A 23,500-nucleotide genomic window follows, 5' to 3' on the forward strand; every position below is an offset into this window, starting at 1 on the left:
GTCCAGCCATCCCGGGAATCAGTCTGGTGAACCTTCATTTCACTCCCTCAATAGCAAGAACGTCCTTTCTCAGATTAGGAGACCAAAACTGAACATAATATTCCAGGTGAGGCCTCACCAAGGCCCTGTACAGCTGCAGTAAGACCTCCCTGCTTCTATACTCAAATCCCCTAGCTATGAAGGCCAACATACCATTTGCCGCCTTCACCGCCTGCTGTACCTGCATGCCAACTTTCAGTGACTGATGTAGCATGACACCCAGGTCTCGTCACACCTCCCCTTTTCCTAATCTGCCACCAATCAGATAATATTCTGCCTTCGTGTTTTTGTCACCAAAGTGGATAACCTCACATTTATCCACATTATACTGCATCTTCCATGCATTTGCCCACTCACCTAACCTGTCCAAGTCACCCTGCAGCCTCTTAGCGTCATCCTCACAGCTCACACCGCCACCCAGTTTAGTGTCATCTGAAAACTTGGAGATATTACACTCAATTCCTTCATCTAAATCATTAATGTATATTGTGAATAGCTGGGGTCCCAGCACTGAGTCCTGCAGCACCCCACTAGTCACTGCCTGCCATTCTGAAAAGGACCCGTTTATCCCGACTCTCTGCTTCCTGTCTGCCAACCAGTTCTCTATCCATGTCAGCACATTACCCCCAATACTGTGTACTTTAATTTTGCACACCAATCTCTTGTGTGGGACCTTGTCAAAAGCCTTTTGAAAGTCCAAAATACACCACATCCACTGGTTTTCTCTTGTCCACTCTACTAGTTACATCCTCAAAAATTTCCAGATGATTTGTCAAGCATGATTTCCCTTTCATAAATCCATGCTGACTTGGACCGATCCTGTCACTGCTTTCCAAATGCGCTGCTATTTCATCTTTAATAATTGATTCCAATATTTTCCCCACTACTGATGTCAGGCTAAACCGGTCTATAATTCCCTGTTTTCTTTCTCCATCCTTTTTTTAAAAAGTAGTGTTACATTAGCTACCCTCTAGTCCCTAGGGACTGATCCAGAGTCGATAGACTGTTGGAAAATGATCACCAATGCATCCACTATTTCTATGGCCACTTCCTTAAGTACTCTGGGATGCAGACTATCAGGCCCTGGGGATTTATCGGCCTTCAATTCCATCAATTTCCCTAACACACTTTCCCGCCTAATAAGGCTATCCTTCAGTTTCTCCTTCTCACTAGACCCTCGGTCCCCTAGTACTTCCGGAAGGCAGAACCAAAGTATTTGTTCAACTGGTCTGCCATTTCTTTGTTCTCCATTATAAATTCACCTGAATCTGACTGCAAGGGACCCACGTTTGTCTTCACTAATCTTTTCCTCTTCACATATCTATAGAAGCTTTTGCAGTCAGTTTTTATGTTCCCAGCAAGCTTCCTCTCATCCTCTATTTTCTCCCTCCTAATTAAACCCTTTGTCCTCTGCTGAATTCTAAATTTCTCTGTCCTCAGGTTTGCTGCTTTTTCTGGCCAATTTTTATGCCTCTTCCTTGGATTTAACGTTATCCTTAATTTTCCTTGTTAGCCATGGTCAAGCTACCTTCTCCGTTTTATTTTTACTCTAGACAGGGATGTACAATTGTTGAAGTTCATCCATGTGATCTTTAAATGTTTGCCATTGCCTCTCCACCGTCAACCCTTTAAGTATCAATTGCCAGTCTATTCTAGCCCATTCACGCATCATACCATCGAAGTTACCTTTCCTTAAGTTCAGGACCCTAGTCTCTAAATTAACTGTGTCACTCTCCATCTTAATAAAGAATTCTACCATATTATGGTCGCTCTTCCCCAAGGGGCCTTGCACAACAAGATTGCTAATTAGTCCTTTCTCATTACACATCACCCAGTCTAGGATGGCCAGCCCTCTAGTTGGTTCCTCGACATATTGGTCTAGAAAACCATCCCTATTACATTCCAGGAAATCCTCCCCCACTGTATTGCTACCAGAGTGGTTAGCCCAATCTATTGTAGATTAAAGTCGCCCATGATAACTGCTGTACCTTTATTGCACGCGTCCCTAATTTCTTGTTTGATGTTGTCCCCGACCTTACTACTACTGTTTGGTGGTCTGTACACAATACCCACTAGCGTTTTCTGCCCTTTGGTATTCGGCAGCTCCACCCATACAGATTACACATCATCCAAGTTAATGTCCTTCCTTACTATTGCGTTAATTTCCTCTTTAACCAGCAACGCTACCCCACCTCCTTTTCCTTTCTGTCTTTCTTTGCTGAATGTTAAATACCCCTGGATGTTGAGTTCCCAGCTTTGGTCACACTGGCGCCATGTCTCCATGATGCCAATTATATCATATTCATTAATTGCTGCCTGTGCAGTTAATTCATCCACCTTATTACGAATGCTTCTCTCATTGAGGCACAGAGCCTTCAGGCTTGTCTTTTTAACACACTTTGCCTTTTTGGAATTTTGCTGTAATGTGGCCCTTTTTGATTTTTGCCTTGGGTTTCTCTGCCCTCCACTTTTACTTTTGCTTTCTTTCTATCTTTTGCTTCTACTTCCCTCTGTCTCCCTGCATAGGTTCCGATCCCCCTGCCATATTAGTTTAACTCCTCCCCAACAGCACTAGCAAACACTCCCCCTAGAACATTGGTTCCGGTCCTGCCCAGGTGCAGACCATCCGGTTTGTACTGGTCCCACCTCCCCCAGAACCGGTTCCAATGTCCCAGGAATTCGAATCCCTCCCTTCTGCACTACTCCTCAAGCCACGTATTCATCTGAGCTATCCTGCGATTCCTACTCTGACTAGCACGTGGCACTGGTAGCAATCCTGAGATTACTACCTTTTGAGGTCCTACTTTTTAATTTAACTCCTAGCTCCCTAAATTCATCTTGTAGAACCTCATCCCATTTTTTAACTATCATTGGTACCTATATGCACCTCGACAACTGGCTGTTCACCCTCCCGCTCCAAAATGTCCTGCAACTGCTCCGAGACATCCTTGACCCTTGCACCAGGGAGGCAACATACCATCCTGGAGTCTCAATTGCGGCCCAGAATCGTCTTATCTATTCCCCTTACAATAGAATCCCCTACCGTGATAGCTCTCCCACTCTTTTTCCTGCCCTCCTTTGCAGCAGAGCCACCCACGGTGCTGTGGACTTGACAGTGATTGTGTTGCCCTCCTGGGCTTGCACCCTGTTCTGGACCTGAAACGGGTGCTGTCCTGTGATCAGTCCAGTATTCATTCTCATTCTCACTACCTGCAGGAAGCTCCAATGGAAATGCTTTCATTCAGATTTCACTGCACATGAAACATTGACCTTGCACAGTGCATTGTTCCGGTGGTTGCAGAGCTTGAGGTTCCTAAACAGCCTGCATTCAAATCTGACCTGACTGACCTTCAATCCTGCCGAGCCAGTGATGGCCCACAGAAATATCCTGCATTCCCCAATTCTGACATTGGTAGCAATGGTCCATCCAAAGCCTACAGCTGGAGGTGCAATCCTGGTCACTGCAGACAGTAGTTGTGAACATTGTATGTAATGGCTACCCAGTCATTTTGGGGCAAATTCCTGACTTTTTCAAGTCAAATGCAAACCGTCTTTAGGCATCACTACTCGTTGTCTAATACACAGCAGCTTTGCAGAGAGTGCTCTGATGTTAAGCGTACTATTAGCACAGAGGTAATGGCGTTGAATGCACCACTTGTACATGACTCTTCTGCACCATTTGCTTCTCCAAAGTCAAGCCTAAAGCAGGCGAGGCTTTCCGATATAATCGCGAGAAGTAATCGGATCTCCGCTCATTAGTTAATCTATCATCGCCTCCGTACCTCGACACAATCTATGTGGATTTGGCTATTCATAACACACTTTCCTCCATTTTATTGATAGATTATGTTGGATCACATTCTGGCTGTTCAAACCAAATAGGGACCGTTTTAAATTTCTGAACAAGTGGTTTGCTGATGTTTAAATGAATGCGAGTGGAATCGAGGTAAATCATGGGGATCCTGTGAACATATGAGCGAATGGTTTACTGGGTTTTGAGCATCAAGTAAGGTGTCCAGACACACACACACACACACACTCCCGCTGACTGGATTGTGGAAATATAATTAAGCTTGCATGTATGTTGTATATAATCTAAATGTATGAGGTATTCATAGGTTTGTGGCTCTTGTATTTGAAAAGTAATATTGAGTAAAACTGTGGGCTTTAAACCAGGGTGCTGAAAAAATGCACTCAAATCCTGGTGACTGACAGCAATCGAGAAGTGGCGTTGGATCCGTGAGCATGGGAAAGCAGTATGGGGGGGACCAATTCCAACAGACCGAGTTACTGACTAACTTTGTAAAATCAAAGGCTATTTATATTCAGAAACCCTTCCATAGAATTATTAGCACATTTTTCATTTGCTTCATGTCTTTGTTAGTGTATTTTTTCGTATCTCTAATTGTAAATATTATTGGCAGTCTGTACAAGTTTATAATGTCTGCCAATCTGAAGTGAGTGTAAGACATAGCATGGAACTAGTTAATTCAAAAAACAGATTATTAAGCTGTTAACTCCAGGATCTCAGCTCTGCAAGGGCAGGTTACATCAACAAGATGTTTATGGACAGCGTTGAGAGAAAATGCTTCTAGAAAACACAACATTGTAAAGGAGCAAAGTTACAATAGAAGTGAAGCTAAGATGTGTGGGTCTCACTGGGCCTAATCCATTCTGTGCTGACAGGGTAAAGTGACATGAAATGCAGAATGTGTATTTGGTTAGTAGCCTCTGCTGTTTCTATGGTTATTGTTCAGACTGTACGTGTTTCCTGAATCTACACATTGTATTGGTCCTGAAAGATTTTCCTTTCTTGTCACTAGGCGCAGACAGTGCAGGTGGCTGAAGTTGAACCTCCACCCCCGCCAGCTCCAGAAATGTTTTTGCGAAACACCTTGAAACCAGAGGAAGGCCTTGGTGTCTGGAAAAGTTGGGCCGAGACCAAGAATGCAGAGTTTGAGAAGGACTCTGAGAACAGGCCAGCTCCCATTGGTAGTAAGTACTATCACAGCTGAAATAACCTGCCAAAGAATATTGATCTACAGATAAATGCAGCAATGTTTTAGGCTGGAGGAGAGTGATCTCAAACATCTGGAATTGAAAACCTCCCAAGTGGGAAACTGTTGAAACAGTGGACTGGGCTGGGCTGCAATCGTGCCGTGCACTTGAGCGTGCTGTGGCGCGGTAGATCGCTACCAAGGGTCTTGCCCATCTCTATCAGTCAAATGGTTGCTAAGAGATACGCAAGAACATTCTTGCAACAATTCTTTCTTCCCCCATCCCCATGGTTTAGCAGTGTGGTTGAGCAGACGAGGGGTTGAGTTTGAACACTGATGTATGCACCATATATAGGTTTTGTTTTTACCTTGCTGTAAGGCTGTCTGCCATCGAGATTCGACTGGTGAAATGTTGGGTTTATTCACTGGGCTAACTCATGTGGTGTATATTCTATTAAAGCAATGATGGTTTTACATCAGAGCCGAATACCTTGATGGCATTTCTCAAAGTAGGGATAAACCAAATATTGGGTGCACTGGTGGGCGTTTATTTGGTTGTCTGTTTCCAAAACTGTATGCAGTGCTATGATTGAAGGTATTTCCTCGGAGCTCATAATCAAGTGGGAAAATGATTTATAAACGTCTTCAAAAATAGCATTAATATTGAGTGTATAGGGCGGGCAGGCCTCCAAGTTCTCCAGAAGTGTATGCCAGTGCAATCCTAGGTTAATTTGACCTTTTTTTAATCCGAGTGGGGCAGAAGGAAAAAGTGACTCATGCCAGGCTCTTCTATTGAGCCCTCTGGTTTGTCCTTTTCCCCACCATTTCATCTACTCCGAATAACAAGTGTATTGGTGTTTGTTCAGGAGTACACGGGTCACACTTCTGAACTACAAGGCTGATAACAGAATTTTGCACGCACAAATTTGCTGCAGACCCAGCGTATACAGGCATGGCTCGCACGCACACCATTGTCCCTCCTCAACACCCTGGTCCATTCCGCAGTCACCCCCTCCCCTTCCCATGGCATCTTCCCATGCAAGTGCAGGAGATGCAACACCTGCCCTTTTGCCTCCTCCCTTCCCACTATCCAGGGCCCCAAATACTCCTCCCAGGTGACAGTGATTTACTTGTACTACTTTCAATTTAGTATACTGTATTCGCTGCTCACGATGTTGTCTCCTCTACATTGGGAAGATCAAGTGTAGATTGGGTGACCGCTTTGCGGAGCACCTCCGTTCAGTCTGCAAGTGTGACCCCGAGCTTCCGGTCGCCTGTCATTTTAATTCTCCACTCCATTGCCACTGTGACCTCTGTTCTCGGTCTCCTACACTGTTCCAACGAAGGTCAATGTAAGCTCGAGGAACAGCACCTCCTCTTTCATTTAGGCACTTTACAGCCTTCTGGACTCAACATAGAGTTCAACAATTTCAGAGCATAACCGCTGCCCATCTTTGGCTCCCTTTCTCCCCCCTCAGAGCCTGTTTCTTTCGTTCTATTTTTCTCCTTGTCCCTAATGGCAGTTGGTCATAATCCCACCATTCACAACCGATCTTGACTAATCTTTTTCTAACTCCTCGCATTACCATTTGAATTTGGCCCCATCGTCCCTTTTGTCTCTCTGATCTCTCCTGTCTTCCACCCTGTCACAGACCTTCCCTTTTGTTCTTCCCCTTCCCCTTTCGGTGCTTGTTAAGAATCTGTTCTTTCCGAACACACTCCAGTTCTGACAAAGGGCCATCGACCTGAAACATTAACTCTGCTTTCTCTCTGCAGATGCTGCCTGACCCGCTGAGATTTCCAGCATTTTCTGTTTTTCTTCCAGCATCCGCAGTATTTTGTTTTTGCACCATTGTTTCTTATGGTTTGTTACCTCAATTAGAATCAATCGAGATTAAAGGAAACCAAACAGAAAATGCGACCAACACAGGTGCAGCAGTGTCAGTAGAGAGAGGGTTAGTGTGCAGGTGGAGACCCTTTGGGCCATTTTTTGTTTGTGGCCAATGTTTTGGGGAGAGACCTTCCTGCCAAAATGTTAACCAGTCTTCCTTTCTCTCTTTAGATGGTGACAGATTTGTGTGTTTGCAATATGTTCCACTTTTACTCCAGGCAGAGCCAGTGTTTGGTAATGTGTGAAATTGGAACTTAGAACAAATTATTTTTTGGATGTTAATTTGTGTACATACCCTGCCCATCATTCCTAGTTGTTTCTGACCTGTAATTTCAGAAATCTTGCACAATGACTTTATAGAAGATGTAGCTATTAAAACAAACCCGCTGGGTAATTGTGTTTTCTTCCCCCTCTAAGGACGTCAGCCGTTGCGCTTCCAGGAGGACCTTCTCTCATCAGCGGTGGCAGAACTGAATTACGGACTGTGTCTAATGCTAAAAGAAGCTCGCAATCCGGAGGGTGAGGCCTACGATCCGGACATGCTGTACTATATATGTCTCTGCATACAGAAGGTACAGCCAGCTGACCAATGTGTGAATATACTCAACGGCAATCGCTGCAGTCCTGCATTTTCAAACTAACCTTGCCATTTTGGCATTCAATATGGTGAAGAATATTTGAAGAATTGATTGTCAAAATAGGGGGGGTGTGAACGGGAAAGGTACCCTTGGCAGAAGCTGCTTTAACCTGTAAAATTTGGAGTGAGTGCTCCTTTTTCTTTGCAGTGCCTGAGGCTTGGTAGTGGCTTGGCATTGGGCAGACATGTGCAGGGTACTGCTTTATACAATGCCGCCCCTTCTAATGGGTTCCAGTGGCAGTTTTCACATAACTGGTTCCCTTTGTATAAATAAAGAAAACTGCAAATGTTGAAAATCAAAATATAACAAATTGTTGGATATGCACATCTATGAAGAGGAAAAAGATGGGTTAACATAATATTGAAGAAAGTCTTGCACCCAATACATTAACCTTTCTTTTCTCTTATTTCCAGTGATTTTGGTCTTGAACTCCTTCATAAATCCGTTTTCTCTGACACAATAGAGACTCTGCATTATGTTATCGAGCACTAAAAACATTGTGAGCCATGCTTCTGCAGGGTTATTCCAGATGGCCGCACTGCCCACTACCAAAGCTAAATGGCTTTTTCTGTCTTGTCTGTCATCTGGGGTCTGGCCACTGGAGCTAGCAGAAGTGTACAGTAGAAATGGGGCACAGTTCCATAGAACCTACAGCACAGAAACAGACCATTCAGCCCAACCGATATGTACTGGTGTTTATGCTCCACAAGCTTCACCTCGCCCTAGCAACATATTCTATTCTTTTCTCCCTCATGTACTTATCTAGCTTCCCGGCACAGGGACAATAGGCCGAATGGCCGCCTTCTGTGCTGTATAATTCTATGATTCTAAATGCATCTATGCTATTCACCACAACCACTCAGTAGTAGCAAGTTCCACTCTCTGGGTAAAGAAGTTTTTCAGAATTTCCTATTGGATTGACTAGTGACTATCTTATATTTATGACCTAGTTTTGGAAATTCCCACAAGCGGAAACATCTTTACGTCTACCCTATCGAACCCCTTATTATTTTAAATAATTTCACAAATTGCTATCAGCAGGATTGATTTCTTTATGGAACTACTTCCAATAGACTTGTGAACGGGACCAATGGAACCTAACCATCGCAGAAGAAGTGACAGAGTAGAATGTATTTCATGAACTACTTCCCCTCCATCAGTTTAGCCAGCTCCATGTATCTGCAGCACAGTACAGGGTTTGCATCGGCTGGGTTCAGTATGACCATAACCCCCACACACACCCCGATTGCACAAGTGTTAAAAGTTGGATTTATTTGTTTGTTTTACAGAAAGATTGTGAAACTGGAAACTTTCTCATTCAACATTTTTATTTTTTGTTTTTCAGTACCTATTTGAAAATGGCAGAGTAGATGATATATTTTCAGATATCTACTATACAAAGTTCACTGAGAGGTTACAGGAGGTATTAAAGGATTGGCAACCTCAGATCAGCACCCTGGGTAAGTGAATTTTCGAGTTTATGTATTCCTCGATCAGGTCTCGCATGAGGTGGGGATGGGTGTTTTTTAAGCAATGTTTTATTTTTTTTTTAAATGTCCTTAATGCTAAAGCGATGACCCCAAAAGACATGTCCAAGTGTTTATAAGAACATAAACAGGAGCAGGCCACCTGGCCCCTCGAGCCTCCTCTGCCATTTCATAAGATCATGGCTGATCTGATCATAGACTCAGCTCCCCTTCCCTGCCCGCTCCCCATAACCCTTCATTCCCTTATCGCTCAAAAATCTGTCTATCTCTGCCTTAAATATATTCAATGATACAGCTCTCTGGGGCAGAGAATTCCACAGATTTACAACCCTCAGAGGAAATTTCTTCTCATCTCAGTTTTAAATGAGCGGCCCCTTATTCTGAGACTATGTCCCTAGTTTTAGTTTCCCCTAAGAGTGGAAATACCCTCTCTGCATTCACCTTGTCCAGCCCCCTCAGTATCTTTTAAGTTTCAATAAAATCACCTCTCATTCTTCTGAACTCCAATGAGTATAGACTCAACCTATCCTCATAAGCCAACCCCCTCATTTCCAGAATCAATCTAGTGAACCTTCTCTGAACAGCCTCCAATGCAAGTATATCCCTCCTCAAATACAGAGACCAAAACTGTATGCAGTACTCCAGGTGTGGCCTGGACTTCTCTGCTTTTATACGCTCTTCCCCCTTGCAATAAAGGCCAACATTCCATTTGCCTTCCTGATTACATAGAAACATAGAAAATAGGTGCAGGAGTAGGCCATTCGGCCCTTCGAGCCTGCACCACCATTCAATAAGATCATGGCTGATTATTCACCTCGGTACCCCTTTCCTGCTTTCTCTCCATACCCCTTGATCCCTTTAGCCGTAAGGGCCATATCTAACTCCCTCTTGAATATATCCAATGAACTGGCATCAACAACTCTCTCTGCAGTAGGGAATTCCACAGGTTAATAATTCTCTGAGTGAAGAAGTTTCTCCTCATTCCAGTCCTAAATGGCTTACCCCTTATCCTTAGACTGTGTCCCCTGGTCCTGGACTTCCCCAACAGCGGGAACATTCTTCCTGCATCTAACCTCTCCAGTCCCCTCAAAAATTTATATGTTTCTATGAGATCCCCTCTCATCTGTCTAAACTCCAGTGAATAAAGGCCCAGTCGATCCAGTCTCTCCTCATATGTCAGTCCAGCCATCCCGGGAATCAGTCTGGTGAACCTTCGCTGCACTCCCTCAATAGCAAGAACGTCCTTCCTCAGATTAGGAGACCAAAACTGAACATAATATTCGAGGTGAGGCCTACATACTAACTTTGTTTCTTGTTGTCCCTCTGTACTGAAGCACTTTGCAATTGTTCTCCATTTAAATTATAATTTGCTTTTCTATTCTTCCTATCAAAGTGGATAACCTCACATTTTTCCCACATTATACTCCATCTGCCAAATTTTTGCCCACTTAGCCTGTCCTTCTCGCAATTTGCTTTCGCACCCATCTTTGTATCATCGGCAAACTTGGCTACATTACATTCAGTCCCTTCATCCAAGTCATTAATATGGGCTTTGCCAGGTTTTCTTATGCTATCAAACATGATAACCGGGCACTTAGAAAATCATCATGTGATTGGACAGAGTCAACACGAATTTATAAAATCGAACCATGTTTGACATCTGTTATTTTTGAGGATGTAACTAGCAGGGTAGATGAGGGGGAACCAGTGGATGTAATGTATTTGGATTTTCAAAAAGCATTCGATAAGGTGCCTCAAAGAGGCTATTACACAAAATTAGGGCTCATGGGATTGGGGGTGATATGCTAGCATGGATTGAGGATTGGTTAACGGACAAAAGAGAGTCAGAATAAACGGGTCATTTTCGGATTGGCAGGCTGTAACTAGTGGGTACCGCAAGGATCAATGCTGGGGCCTCAGCTATTTTCAATCTATATTGAGTTCGATGAGGGAACTGAGTGCAATGTATCCAAGTTTGCTGACGACACAAAGCTAGGTGGGAAAGAATGCTATGAGGAGGATGCAAAGGGATCTAGATAGGTTAAGTGAATGGGAAAGAACATGGCAGATGGAATATAATGTGAAGTTCTCCATTTTGGTAGAAAAAATAGAAATGCAAGAATATTTTTTAAATGTTGAGAGATTGGGAAATGTTAGTATTCAGAGGGACCTGGGTGTCCTGGTACGCAACTCTCAGACAGTACACATGCAGGTGCAGCAAGCAGCATCATCAGCCTAGGAAGTCCCTCAGAGGATGACTTGGTTCCACTCTAAAAGTGAGTTCTCAGGTGACTGAGGAGTCCAATGCGGGACCTACAGTTGTCACAGGTGGAACAGACAGTGGTTGAAGGAAAGGGTGGGTGGGGAGCCTGGGTTGACACTGCTGTTTACGCTTGGTTATGCTTGTTCTCGGTGATGGGACTCGAAGTGCTCAGCGCCCTCCTGGATTCTCTTCCTCCGCTTTGGGCGGTTGAAGGCCAGGGATTCCCAGGGTGTCAATCGGTATGTTGCAGTTTATCAAGGAGGCTTTGAGGGTGTCCTTGAAGCATTTCCTTTGCCCACCTGGGGCTCGTTTGCTGTGTCGAAGCTCCGTATAGAGTGCTTGCTTTGGGAGTCTCATGTTGGGCATGCAGACAACGTGGCCCGCTCAACAGAACTGATCACATGTGGTCAATGCTTCGATGATGGGGATGTTGACCTGAGCGAGAACACAGACGTTGGTGCGTCTATCCTGCCAATGCAGGAGCTTGCAGAGGCAGCATTGGTGGTGGTACTCCAGCGTTTTGAGGTGTCTGCTGTGTATGGTCCAGGTCTCTAAGCCATATAGGAGGGCAGATATCAGTACTACCCTGTAGACCATAAACTCGGTGCCGGGTTTGCAGTCCTGGTCTTCAAACACTCTCTTCCTCAGGCGATCGAAGGCTGCACTGGCACACTGGAGGCGATGTTGGACTTGGTCGACATTCTCTGCTCTTGCTGATAGTTGACTCCCAAGGTGTGGGAAATGGTCCACCTTGTCACAATTAGGATAGTAAATAGTATATTGGCTTTTATTACAAAAGGATTGGAGTATAAGAGTAAAGAAATCTTGCTACAATTATATAGGACCTTGGTGAGACCACACCTGGAGTATTGTGTACAGTTTTGGCCTCCTTACCTAAGGAAGGACATACTTGCCATAGAGGAAGTGCAATGAAAGTTCATCGGACTGATTCCGCGATGGGGGGGATTGTCCTATTAGGACAGATTGAGTAGACAAGGCCTATGTTCCGTAAAGTTTAAAAGATGAGAAGTGATCTCATTGAAACATAGAAAATTCTTAAGGGGCTTGACTGGATAGATGCAGGGATGATGATTCTCCTGGCTGGAGAGTTTAGAATCAGGGGTCACAGTCTCAGGATAAGGGGTCGGACATTTAGGACTGAGATGGGGAGAAATTTTGTCACTCAGAGGGTGGTGAATCTTTGAGCCTCCACAGCCCTTTGGGGTAGAGAATTGCAGTCATTGAGTTTATTCAAGACCGAGATCGATAGACTTTTGGATATTGAGGGAATCAAGGGATATGGAGAGAGTGCAGGAAAGTGGAGTTGAGGTAGAAGATCAGCAGTGATTTTATTAAACGGCAGAGCAGGCTCAAAGGACCAAATGGCCTACTCCTGCTCCTAATTCTTATGTTCTTATCACCCAAATACACTGCAGTTTAAATTTCTGCACTGCAGATTGGGGAATTATTGATATTTGTAGTGCGATTATCTCTTGGAACTTCTACCCAAGGCATTCTGAATGTGCATGCAGGCTATAGTAAGTATTCTATTATGTTTACATTCACCATTTTGGCCTTTTTTAAAAAAGGATTGGATTATATATTTGTAGTGTAACTCCAATAGCTGCATTCTCATTAAAACACATTTGGTTTCAACACATTTGGTTTCAACACCTGCTTGGCACCTTTGTTGACTGGTTTGGTGCTCTACATGAGGTGCAGTGAATAATTCAGCCTCTGGGCTGAGAGCTGGCTGAACTGGTTGTGAGAAAATCTTAATCCAACACCTGAGGTGGGCACAGGTATTAACACCCTAGCTGGGAGTTCAGCACTCTTACCAATTAGACGTACAGCGCCACTCGCAAAATAGTTAATGTCAAGTTGTGTGAAAGTAAGTGTAGCACTGTATTGTTCAATAGGTTACATGATCCCCAGCCACATCACCGAGGAGATGCTGTGGGAATGCAAACAGCTTGGTGCTCACTCGCCTTCCACCCTCCTGACAACTCTCATGTTCTTCAACACTAAGTGAGTGCCCCTTTAACTTAAACCTGAAACGCTTCATTATGATCTATTTGCTCATTTCTGTACTTTGAACTTTAAGCAATTTCAACCGAACAGAAGGAGCATAGCTGTGGATTCAAGAAATGTAAAAATGCCTCTTCTGTGCCGTAACATGCTTTTGGCTTCAGAGGGTGTGTGGGCTGTGCTAGCTGAAAGTGCTGCTCTTTAATCTCGTCTGGGATAGATGGACAATGTCTGTTCCTGCACCTCTCGGCAGAATGCTGAATTTTGTCTAGGGCTTTGAAGACATGGCCAGGTGTGCTTGAGTGCTGGTCAACTTTGACTGAAAATAATGAGATTTTTGGGAAGTCCTTGCATGACTGGTGTAGGGGGTGGGCGCAGAGGTGGCCTGGAAGCTTTTACAGCTCTGTGATCATGGTTCTTTCAATGCAGGTACTTCCTGTTGAAGTGTGTGGAACAGCACATGAAACTGGCATTCTCAAAAGTAGTTCGACAAACAAAGAAAAATCCAGTGAACCCCAAGGACAAAAGCACAAGTATTCGCTACCTGAAGGCATTGGGTTTGCACCAAACGGGGCAAAAAGGTCAGTGTCTGTGGAGTTTAAACCGTTGCTACACACCGGGTTCTGACTTGAGATGGAAGCAGCTACTAAGTGGATTGAAGAAAAAATATGAACTTTGTGGGTATTTTTACATATTGTTAGACAAAGGAATACTGGAGATCTGATGGGGTTTTTTTTAAACCCAGCAAATGCTGAATATACAACTGGTCAGTCAGCACCTGAACAAGACAGGCGGCCATTTCACGTGAACACCTTCTTGGGAAACATTAACCTGGTCTTTTTCAGTTGTGCACATCGAGCATTCTGTTTTATTTATGTTTTTTAGAATGAAGGAATAATACAGCACAGAAGGAGCCCATTTGGCCCATTGAGTCTGTGCTGACTCTTTCGAAGAGCAATCCAGTTAGTCCTCTTCCCCATATCCCTACAATTTTTTTCCTCACAGGTATTTATCCAGTTCCCTTTTAAAAGCTACTATTGAATCTGCCTCCACCAACCCATCAGGCAATGCATTCCCGATCATAACCACTAGTTGTATTAAAAAGTTTTTCCTCATCGCCTCTGTGTCCTCTCGTTATCGACCCTGCATCCATTGGAAACCCTTCATGATTTTAAACACCTATCAAATCTTCTCTTTGCCTTTTCTACTCCCAAGGTGAACAACCCCAGCTTCTCCAGTCTATCCACATAATTCCTCATCCCAGGAAGCATTTTAGTAAATCTCCTTGCCCTCTCCAAAGCCTGCACATCCTTTCTAAAGTGCAGTGCCCAGAATTGGCCATAATACTCCAGCTGGGGCCGAACTAGTGTTTTATTTAGGTTTAGCATAACTTCTTGGCTTTTATAATCTATGCCTCTATTTATATAGCCCAGGATCCCATATGCTTTATTCATTGCTTTGATAACCTGTCCGGCCACCTTCAAAGATTTGAGCGCGAGCACCCCCAGGTCTCTGTTCATGCCTACGATCTCAATGCCTTTGACATTTACTACAGATGCACTAATCATTTGCTGCCACGACTCTGAAGCTGTAAAGAAAGTACTATGAGCTAACAAGAACATAAGAAATAGGAGCAGGAGTAGGCCATTTGGCCTCTTGAGCCTGTTCTGCCATTCAATAAGATCATGGCTGATTTGATCATGGACTCAGTTCCACTTCCCTGCCTGCACCCCATAACCCTTCGCTCAAAGATCTGTCTATCTCTGCCTTAAATATATTCAATGACCCAGCCTCCACAGCTCTCTGGGGCAGAGAATTCCACAGATTTACAAACCTCAGAGTAGAAATTCCTCCTCATCTCAGTTTTAAATGGGCGGCCCCTTATTCTGAGACTATGCCCCTAGTTTTAGTTTCGCCTACGAGTGAAAATATCCTCTCTGCATCCACCTTGTCGAGCACCCTCGGTATCTTATATGTTTCGATAAGATCACCTCTCATTCTTCTGAACTCCAATGTGTATAGGATCAACCTATCCTCATAGGTCAACCGGAATCAACCTAGTGAACCTTCTCTGAACAGCCTCCAATGCAAGTATATCCCTCCTCAAATACGGAGACCAAAACTGTACACAGTTGTAACAGGACCCCTCTGCTTTTATACTCTATACCCCTTGCAATAAAGGCCAACATTCCATTTGCCTTCCTGATTACTTGCTGTACCTGCATACTAACTTTTGTGTTTCATGCACAAGGACCCCCAGGTCCCTCTGTACTGCAGCACTTGCAATTTTTCTCCATTTAAATTATAATTTGCTTTTCTATTATTTCTGCCAAAGTGGATAACCTCACATTTTCCCACATTATACTCCATCTGCCAAATTTTTGCCCACTCACTTAGCCTGTCTATATCCCTTTGCAGATTTTTTGTGTCCTCCTCACAATTTGCTTTCCCCCACCCATCTTTGTACCATCAGCAAACTTGGCTACATTACACTCTGTCCCTTCATCCAAGTCATTAATATAGATTGTAAATAGTTGAGGACCCAGCTTCCTGGGAAGATTTGTCTGGTAATGTTCAAGGTTAATGGATCCTATTTTATTCAGAGTGCTACAGATCTGGGTCATGCTGTGACCAATCCATGTTGGAGAAGAAATGCCATTGATGCATTTTTCAGAGAATCATAGAAACTTACAGCACAGGAGGAGGACATTTGGCCCATTGTGCCTGTGCTGGCTCTCTGAAAGAGCAGTCGTGCTTAGTCCCACACCCCTGCTTTTTGTCGGTAACCCTGTAAGTTCATCAAGTACCTGTCCAACTCCCTATGGAAAAAATTATTTATGGAATCGCATCCACCACTTTTGTAGAGCGTTCCTGGTCTCGACAACTGAGTGAAAATCTTTCTTCTCATCTCCCTTCCAGAGCTTTTCCAATGATTTTGAATCTGACCTCTGGTTATTGACCCACTCACCAACAGGAATAGTTTCCTCTATTTACTCTATCGAAACCTCTCATCATCTTTAAAACCTCTATTAGGTCACCTCCTAACCTTTGTCCCAAGGAGAACAGTCCTAACTTTTCCAACCTTTCAACTGTAGTCCCTTATTCCAGGTAACATTCTGATAAACCTCCTCTGTACCCTTTCTTAAGGCCTTTACATCTTTCCTGAAGTGTGTTTTTCTGTGCTTTCTCTCCTTGCATCACAGATACAGGGCTGGAAATACTAGCACTGTTCAAAGTATTTAATGCACTGCACCTGAAGGAAAGCAACTGAACTGAGCATTTCCAATTCTGTCTGAATAAATATTACATTAAAATAATGTGAAATATTTCTGCTGGCCCAGTAAATGCCATTTTACAGTGCGAAGTTTAATCATATGTTGCAGGTTGAAGATTAGGCCTTGAATATTCTAAGAATCTGCATCAACCCACTCGGTAAAAGACATTTCAATTTAGTACTGAGGCCTCCAAGTGTAAAAATATTTATGAAAGCTTCTTTCCAGAGCAGCTCCATGCAAGCATTGGTTTGGCACGGCAACTTATGTTGGTTCAGGCACACAAGCTGGCTGAATAAATAAGTTTCTACACCTGAAGCGCAAGTACTGAAGGGAGAATGAGCCCGAGAGCCAGTTTTGGTTGAATTGAAGTTCAGAGAATGTGAGACCATCAGTAGAGCATCTGAATAGTCAAGTCTAGAGGTCACAAAGGCGTGGATGAGAGTTTGCAGCAGATGTGCTGAGGCAGGTGACGTTGGAGGTAGAAATGGGTGGTTTCCGTGATGGATTTATAAATACACCGCCTGAAAGGGAGCAGATTCAGTAGTAACTTTCAAAAGGGAATTGGATAAATACTTGAAAATAAAAATGTGCAGGGGAATGGGCCTAATTGCATTTCAAAGAGCCAGCATAGGCACGATAAGCTGAATTGCCTCGTTCTGTGCTGTACCCATCACCCCTGTGCTCGCTGATCTACATTGGCTCCTGATCTGACAACACCTTGATTTAAAAATTCTCATTCTAATTTTCAAATTGCTCCATGGCCTCGCCCCTCCCCATCTCTGTAACCTCCTCCAGCCCCATACCTGCCCCGCGCACACACACCCCCCCCCCCCCCCCCCCCCCCCGAGATCCTGCGCTGCTCCAAATCTGGTCTCTTGAGCATCCCTGATTTTAATCGCTCCACCATTGGCAGCCATGCCGTCGGCTGCTTGGGAGCTACATTCTGGAATTCACTCCCTAAACCTCTTCACTGCTCCACCAATGTTCCTTATAATTTTTGGGGGGTGCATGACTCCTTTAACGGACTGCGTGAACCGAAATCAGAATTCCACATGTACAGTTTTTCATATTGCCAAGCGGTCTGCATGTGGCCTCCAGACAGCTGCGCAGCTTAACGGGAACCTTGCTCTCTAACCCTCCCTCTCCACCTACTTCTGACCACCTGTCCTAATACCTCCTTATGTGGTTCAGTGTCATAATTTGTTCATGCTCCTGTGAAGCGCCTTTGGATATTTTACTATGTTAAAGGCGCTATATAAATGCAAGTTGTATGATTCTATAAAAGGACATTACATTGGAATCAGAAGAGGAGGGGCGCCAAGGATAGATCTTGGGAGGACCTAGGAGGGAATGGTGCAGGGTCAAGAAGAGAAGCCATTGCTGGAGATGCTCCTGCTTCGATCTGCCATTTAAGAATGGAATCGAGCGAGGGCAGTCACTCCAAGATGGACAACGGAGCAAAGTTTCCAACTCGAATACAAGCCAAATTTCTGCAACCATCCCTTTAAGCCCCTGAATCATTCTCGTGATTCTGTGCTGTATCCCTTCCACGGTCAGTATATCCTTCCTGAGGTTACAGTGCCCAGAAATGAAATAGTCTGACCAAGGTTCTGTACAACCGAAGTATCACTTTCTCACTTTTGAATTCTAACCTCCTCGAGGTGAATGCCAACATTCCATGAGCCTTTTTGATTGCTTTCTGTATCTGGGCACTCAAATCTCTGCTCCTCCACAGTTCCTAGTTTCTCACAATGAAGAAACATCCAAAGTGGATGACCTCACACTTCCCCATATTGAACTCCCTCTGCCACATTTTTCCCATTCAGTCTGTCTTTCTCCCTTTGTAACTTGCTCCCTTCCACACAACTTGTTATGCCTCCTGGTTCCATCTGCAAACGTGAATAAGCAGCTTTGCTAGGAAACCTGAATGGAGAATCTGTGTTTCCCTTTCTTCCCCCCGCCCCCCCCTGCCCTCCAAAAACCCATCTTGCTTGGTTGACATGTGATGGTGTATTGTTAATTAATAGCCTGAAATCTCATTTTGACTTGTTTCAGTTACAGATGATATGTATGCGGAGCAGTCTGAGAACCCAGAGAACCCACTGCGCTGCCCCATCAAACTCTACGACTTCTACCTCTTTAAATGGTGAGAATATTTGCCTGTCTCATGTTAGCTTTTCAGACTATGGCTGTACATAAAGGAGAAGCTGCTACAACCCAGTACTTATTTCCTCTTGTTTTGTGATTTTTAACTGGGTCAAATTTATTAATTATTTCTCCTGCTTTGCTTCTGGCTTTTAGCGCCAGATATATTCCTTGTTCAGCATCACCAGCCATTCCCATAAGCGAACTTCATATCCCTTATGAATCAGAGTGCTCCTTTACCTGTCTGATATCTGGGTAACTGGTAGACCCAGGGATCAAACCAAGAACTCTTGCCACTGTACTGCAGTTTACTGCAATATGTCATGTCCTGTCACGTGGCCACCACGACTTCGCAAGGCACATTCTGACTGGCTCAGGCGATGAACCAACAGGCAAATTTATTTCATACTAAGTACAAACATTCACTTACATTAATACAAACGTTTGCCCTCAATGGGGAAAAACATTCACTTCTTGCGTGCGAATCCCCAATGTAAAGGATCTTTATGGTCGTTCATACCTCGTGGCTAAATGCTACCAACTAACCTCTGAATATCTTTGTATCTCTGCTCGCATCAGACTTCATGCTAACTGGGAGAAAGTCGGCCACAGACCATTTGCATAGAACGTACAGCACAGAAACAGGCCATTCAGCCCAACTAGTCTGTGCTGCTGTTTATATTCCACACCACCCATTACATCTGCCTCATCTCAGCCTTTTCAGCAGATCTTACTATTCCCTTTTCTCTCACGTACTCATCTAGTTTCCTTTAGAATGCATCTATGCTATTTACCTCAAACACTTTCTGTGGTAGCACGTTCCACATTCGAACCTATCTCCGAGATTTCTCCTTATTTCCCTATTGGATTTATTTATAACTATCTTGTATTTATGGCCCCCAGTTTTGGATCCTCCCACCGGTTTCCCCACAGTTCACATAGACACCGTGTGAAAGGTTCATGTCCCACTGTTGTACTGTGCAGATACCTCGGTGGCGATGCTGCGGCTAAACCCCTATTTTATTTGCCAGTTGTATTTCCGAGTCTAGTTTACTTCTTTCTGTAGAGAGCCCCTCATCCTTACACCAGAGTGACAAATGGCTGATGTCAGCCCTGTAATATTGCTGAGGGTGACCGGCAATATTCCCCCTCATTTTTTTTTAATGTGCAGTCCCTTTAATTGGTTCACGCATGCACGGTTTCTTCTGTGTAAAAGCCGGTGAGTGGTCTGCACGTGACCTCCAGACCACTGCCCAGCCTCGCGGGAAGGTTGGTGACCAGGAACCCCCCACCCTCACCGGCTGCCTGACACTAGTCCCCTGCCGATTGTGATATGGTCTGCTCTTGGCAAACTGAGCGAGATACCTCGCATTGTTGGAGGGGAAAACAATGTACAGGTTGGACCTCCCTTATCCGGGACCACCCTTTGTCCGGCATGATTCCGGAGGCACATGCGCAGAACGCGACCAACCTCCACCCCGACTTTGGGGCCGTGGCCCGCCGACACTTCGGGCCTGCCTGGGGCGCCAACCTCCTCCCTTCCCCCCCCCCCACCCCCCGACCTCGGGCCGCTGACCTCCCCTCATTCGATAAAATCCCTTATTGGCACAGGCCAGGCCCTGAGGGTGCCGGATAAGGAGGTTCAACCTGTACATCTCTTCCTGCCGCTAGTCATTCATGGCTCTTCTGCTAAACACACATCATTACAGCTATTGCAAATATATGGGAAAACTGTTCCTGCATTTGTGAGGAAAGTTCTCATGTGTTGAGAAGAGATGAGGGAAGAGTTCTGTGTTTCCCGCAATAACCTGCAATCATAACTTGTTTAGTCCCCAGAGTGTGAAGGGCAGGAACGACACTTTTTACCTGACGCCGGAGCCAGTGGTGGCACCCAACAGCCCGATCTGGTACTCCACCCAGCCAATCAGCAGGGAGCACATGGAACAGATGTTGACTCGGATTCTGGCTGTGCGAGAGATCCAGGAAGCGTTTGCCATAGCTGCTCCAAACCTGCACTAGACCCTGGCCAGAAACGGAGTGGAAAGGAATGCACCTTGTGCACTGCGAGCAATGCAGGAATCGTTCAGCCATGTTTCAGTGCAGCTTCAACAGAGTCTTCGGAGGAGGAGTTATCGGATGTCTATCCGTGGATAATCTAGTATAATCGGGTTTCGCTACCAGATACAAGGAGTCTGGCAACCACTTCTGTCAAGTGGGCGATTTGTTTTTTATTTTCTGTTTTGAACCTGTAGCAGCATTTTGTGGGTGCAGAAACTTCTGCTGACATTTGGAAACCCTTGTCATGAACTCCAGCACAAGGACTGCCGAAACCCTCAGGGTGAACTCATCATGTGATTGGTGTGAGACAGACTGGTGCAGTAATCTTTCTGCCAATTGCTCGCTTAAACTGGGCCTCCACTGAAGAGAATTTGACAAAGGGAGAATGGAAAGCTGATGAAGGTTTATATAATTAAAAAGTTTTTCAGTACTTAAAAAAAAAAAATGATGTTTTTAGACAGTGACTAGAACTGAAGATTTTCACACATCTGGCCTTGTGCAGAGGCCTTAACTCCAGGCAAAGTGCACAGAGAAATGATTGTAATATACTCCTACCATTATAAAGAGACCTTTCTGTTTCTCTATTCCTGTTCTAATAGTCTGTACAACACAGCAGCTCTTTCAGCCTAGGATTATGCAAGGCGTTTTCATTGTGGCAAACTGAAGTCTGTGTGCTTCAGGAAGAGGGGGGCATCTTGCACATGCTCACTTCCTGTGTCCAGCGCTCGTTCCTTGGGTAGGCTGCTGGTATACGTATGTTAATCGTTAAAGCTCTTAAAGTGAAATGACGTCACCCACCAGGTCAAATCATTTCCATTCGTTGTTTCCTATCATCAATTCCAGTCCAAGTGTGGTTGCTTCTCTCCATTACTGCCACGGTTAGGCTGTAGCATTGTTGAAGTCTGAGGATGGTGCAACATTAGGACTTAGTGATTTGGCATTAATGAGAGTACTGTATTTATTGTGATACTGAAAATATCAGTCCTAGTGTAAAGATACAGTAACTTTATTTTGGGAGAAAATTCTGATTTTATACTTTTTTTTGCTAGAAAGGAGATTTGTAATTACTATATTTGCGATATTTGGAGTGTCACATGATCCAAAATTTGCAGTGTTTCCCAATTCTATACAGGGTTATAAAGTTAAATTACAATTCATACCTGCTAATACTGTGAAACTGATCTTGAACATCACCCCCAATGTAAGAAGCAAACTGTGCTAATGTTCTGTAACGGTTTGAATTAACCCCAGGCATGGCTGCTCTAGTTTTGGGATCCAAGTGTTTTGGAGATGCAGAATGCTCTGCGATCTGTCTTTCAGTTTGTGTTCGGAAAAATACGCTTTAGGGCCGACTGCTTTGGTACAGAGCTTAAAACCTGTTTCTCTTAGTTGTGTTTTGTTCTTGCTATGACTGCATGCTTAGATTCAGCAGGATGCAAGTTCCGTTTACAGTCATACAAGGGAACTGTTTGTTGAAATTCTTGCTTTTTTAGATTTGGTCATCTGCAGTAATGAAGACTGCCCAGCAGTACCTGCTATCGGTTAGTTTGGGTACGTGCATTAGATTGGGTGTTCTGGGAGGTTAGAGACGGCCCGGATGATTCACCCTCGATCTGGCAATCGGGGTGTCTTCCGATTCCTATTTAGCAGCTACATTGCTGGAGTGCTGGATGGTGATGGGCGGGGCAGGGAGTCGGGGGTGTCTGTGCGCAGCAGGGAGGCCGGGGGGTGGGGGCAGCTCTGCACCAGTAGCGATGGAGCTGTGAGCTCTGCACCAGTAGCGATGGAGCTGTGAGCTCTGCACCAGTAGCGATGGAGCTGTGAGCCGCAGCCTGTTCGGACTCAGTTCCATTACAGCTGTGTTTCTTTGACCCTCTTTGCCCGCCCTCCTCCACTCACTGAATTGGTGCTGTCCATTCACAAGTGTCACTGTCATTAACATTTGTGAAGGTGAGTCTCATCTTTAGATCAAACACAAGATTCAGAAAATGCTGCTTTCAGCTTTAAAGCGAAAAAATGATGGTTGTGCATATTGGATTCTGGAGGGTGACCGAAAACCTGCTCAAACTGTTTTTAACTTGGTTATTTGATGATGGAGCTGTTCCTGTAAATACGTTCCCTGAGCAATCGTCCCCGATGGGAACAAGGCATGGCTGCTTCTATCTGACTCCATCTTCTGTACAAATGTTTTACATTGCAGGATATTTCCTGTTCTGAATTTATTCAGCGTTGTATAGAAAGTATAGCCGTTGAGATTGTCATGTGTGCGATATTAAAGGGGTTAAGTTAAAGTTAGTAACATCAGTTGTTCTGAAATTGGACTTGGGACCCAGGGAAATGAGGCCAATCTGCTCTCCTGCCCCAGTTACTAATTGTTGACCGATATCCATTCGCAGTTTGCTGATCAATTTGTTCATTGCAGCTTCACATGGTATCAAGATCCAGCAAACTACCTCTCCGCAGGAGCTGGCCAGAAAATTAAAGGAATGAATCCCATTCACTTGCAAGAGGAGCGCAGACACACGCTCGCATCCTGTCATTTAACATTTCCTAGGTTCTTGTCTAGTTAAAATACTCATGGTCCAAGGGAACTTCCTAACTTTACCTAAAATTGCTTTTCTTTTCGGTTTTTTAGTTATTCCTGTTGCATTCAGTAAGAGCCAGGCAGCTTCTCCGGGA

The 23,500-nt window shown here is 44.4% G+C and overlaps 1 protein-coding gene across 4 annotated transcripts in view; it reads left to right on the plus strand.

Annotated features, from left to right (window-relative positions):
* Positions 1-22,499, plus strand: part of LOC139277313 (transcriptional regulator QRICH1-like) — a 51,840-nt gene extending 29,341 nt beyond the window's left edge. For 3 of the 4 annotated variants that reach the window (XM_070895610.1, XM_070895611.1, XM_070895613.1), the window contains exons 4-10: positions 4,863-5,034; positions 7,345-7,499; positions 8,911-9,025; positions 13,235-13,343; positions 13,773-13,924; positions 18,674-18,764; positions 20,593-22,499. In XM_070895610.1, the coding sequence (XP_070751711.1) occupies positions 4,863-5,034; positions 7,345-7,499; positions 8,911-9,025; positions 13,235-13,343; positions 13,773-13,924; positions 18,674-18,764; positions 20,593-20,782 (984 nt within the window). In that variant the 3' untranslated portion in view covers positions 20,783-22,499. The remainder of the gene's footprint in view (positions 1-4,862; positions 5,035-7,344; positions 7,500-8,910; positions 9,026-13,234; positions 13,344-13,772; positions 13,925-18,673; positions 18,765-20,592) is intronic. The other variant, XM_070895612.1, reaches the window with a different exon arrangement.
* Positions 22,500-23,500: the final 1,001 nt, after the last annotated feature.

This window comes from Pristiophorus japonicus, chromosome 12 (assembly GCF_044704955.1).
Source record: "Pristiophorus japonicus isolate sPriJap1 chromosome 12, sPriJap1.hap1, whole genome shotgun sequence".
Lineage (NCBI taxonomy): Eukaryota > Metazoa > Chordata > Chondrichthyes > Pristiophoridae > Pristiophorus > Pristiophorus japonicus.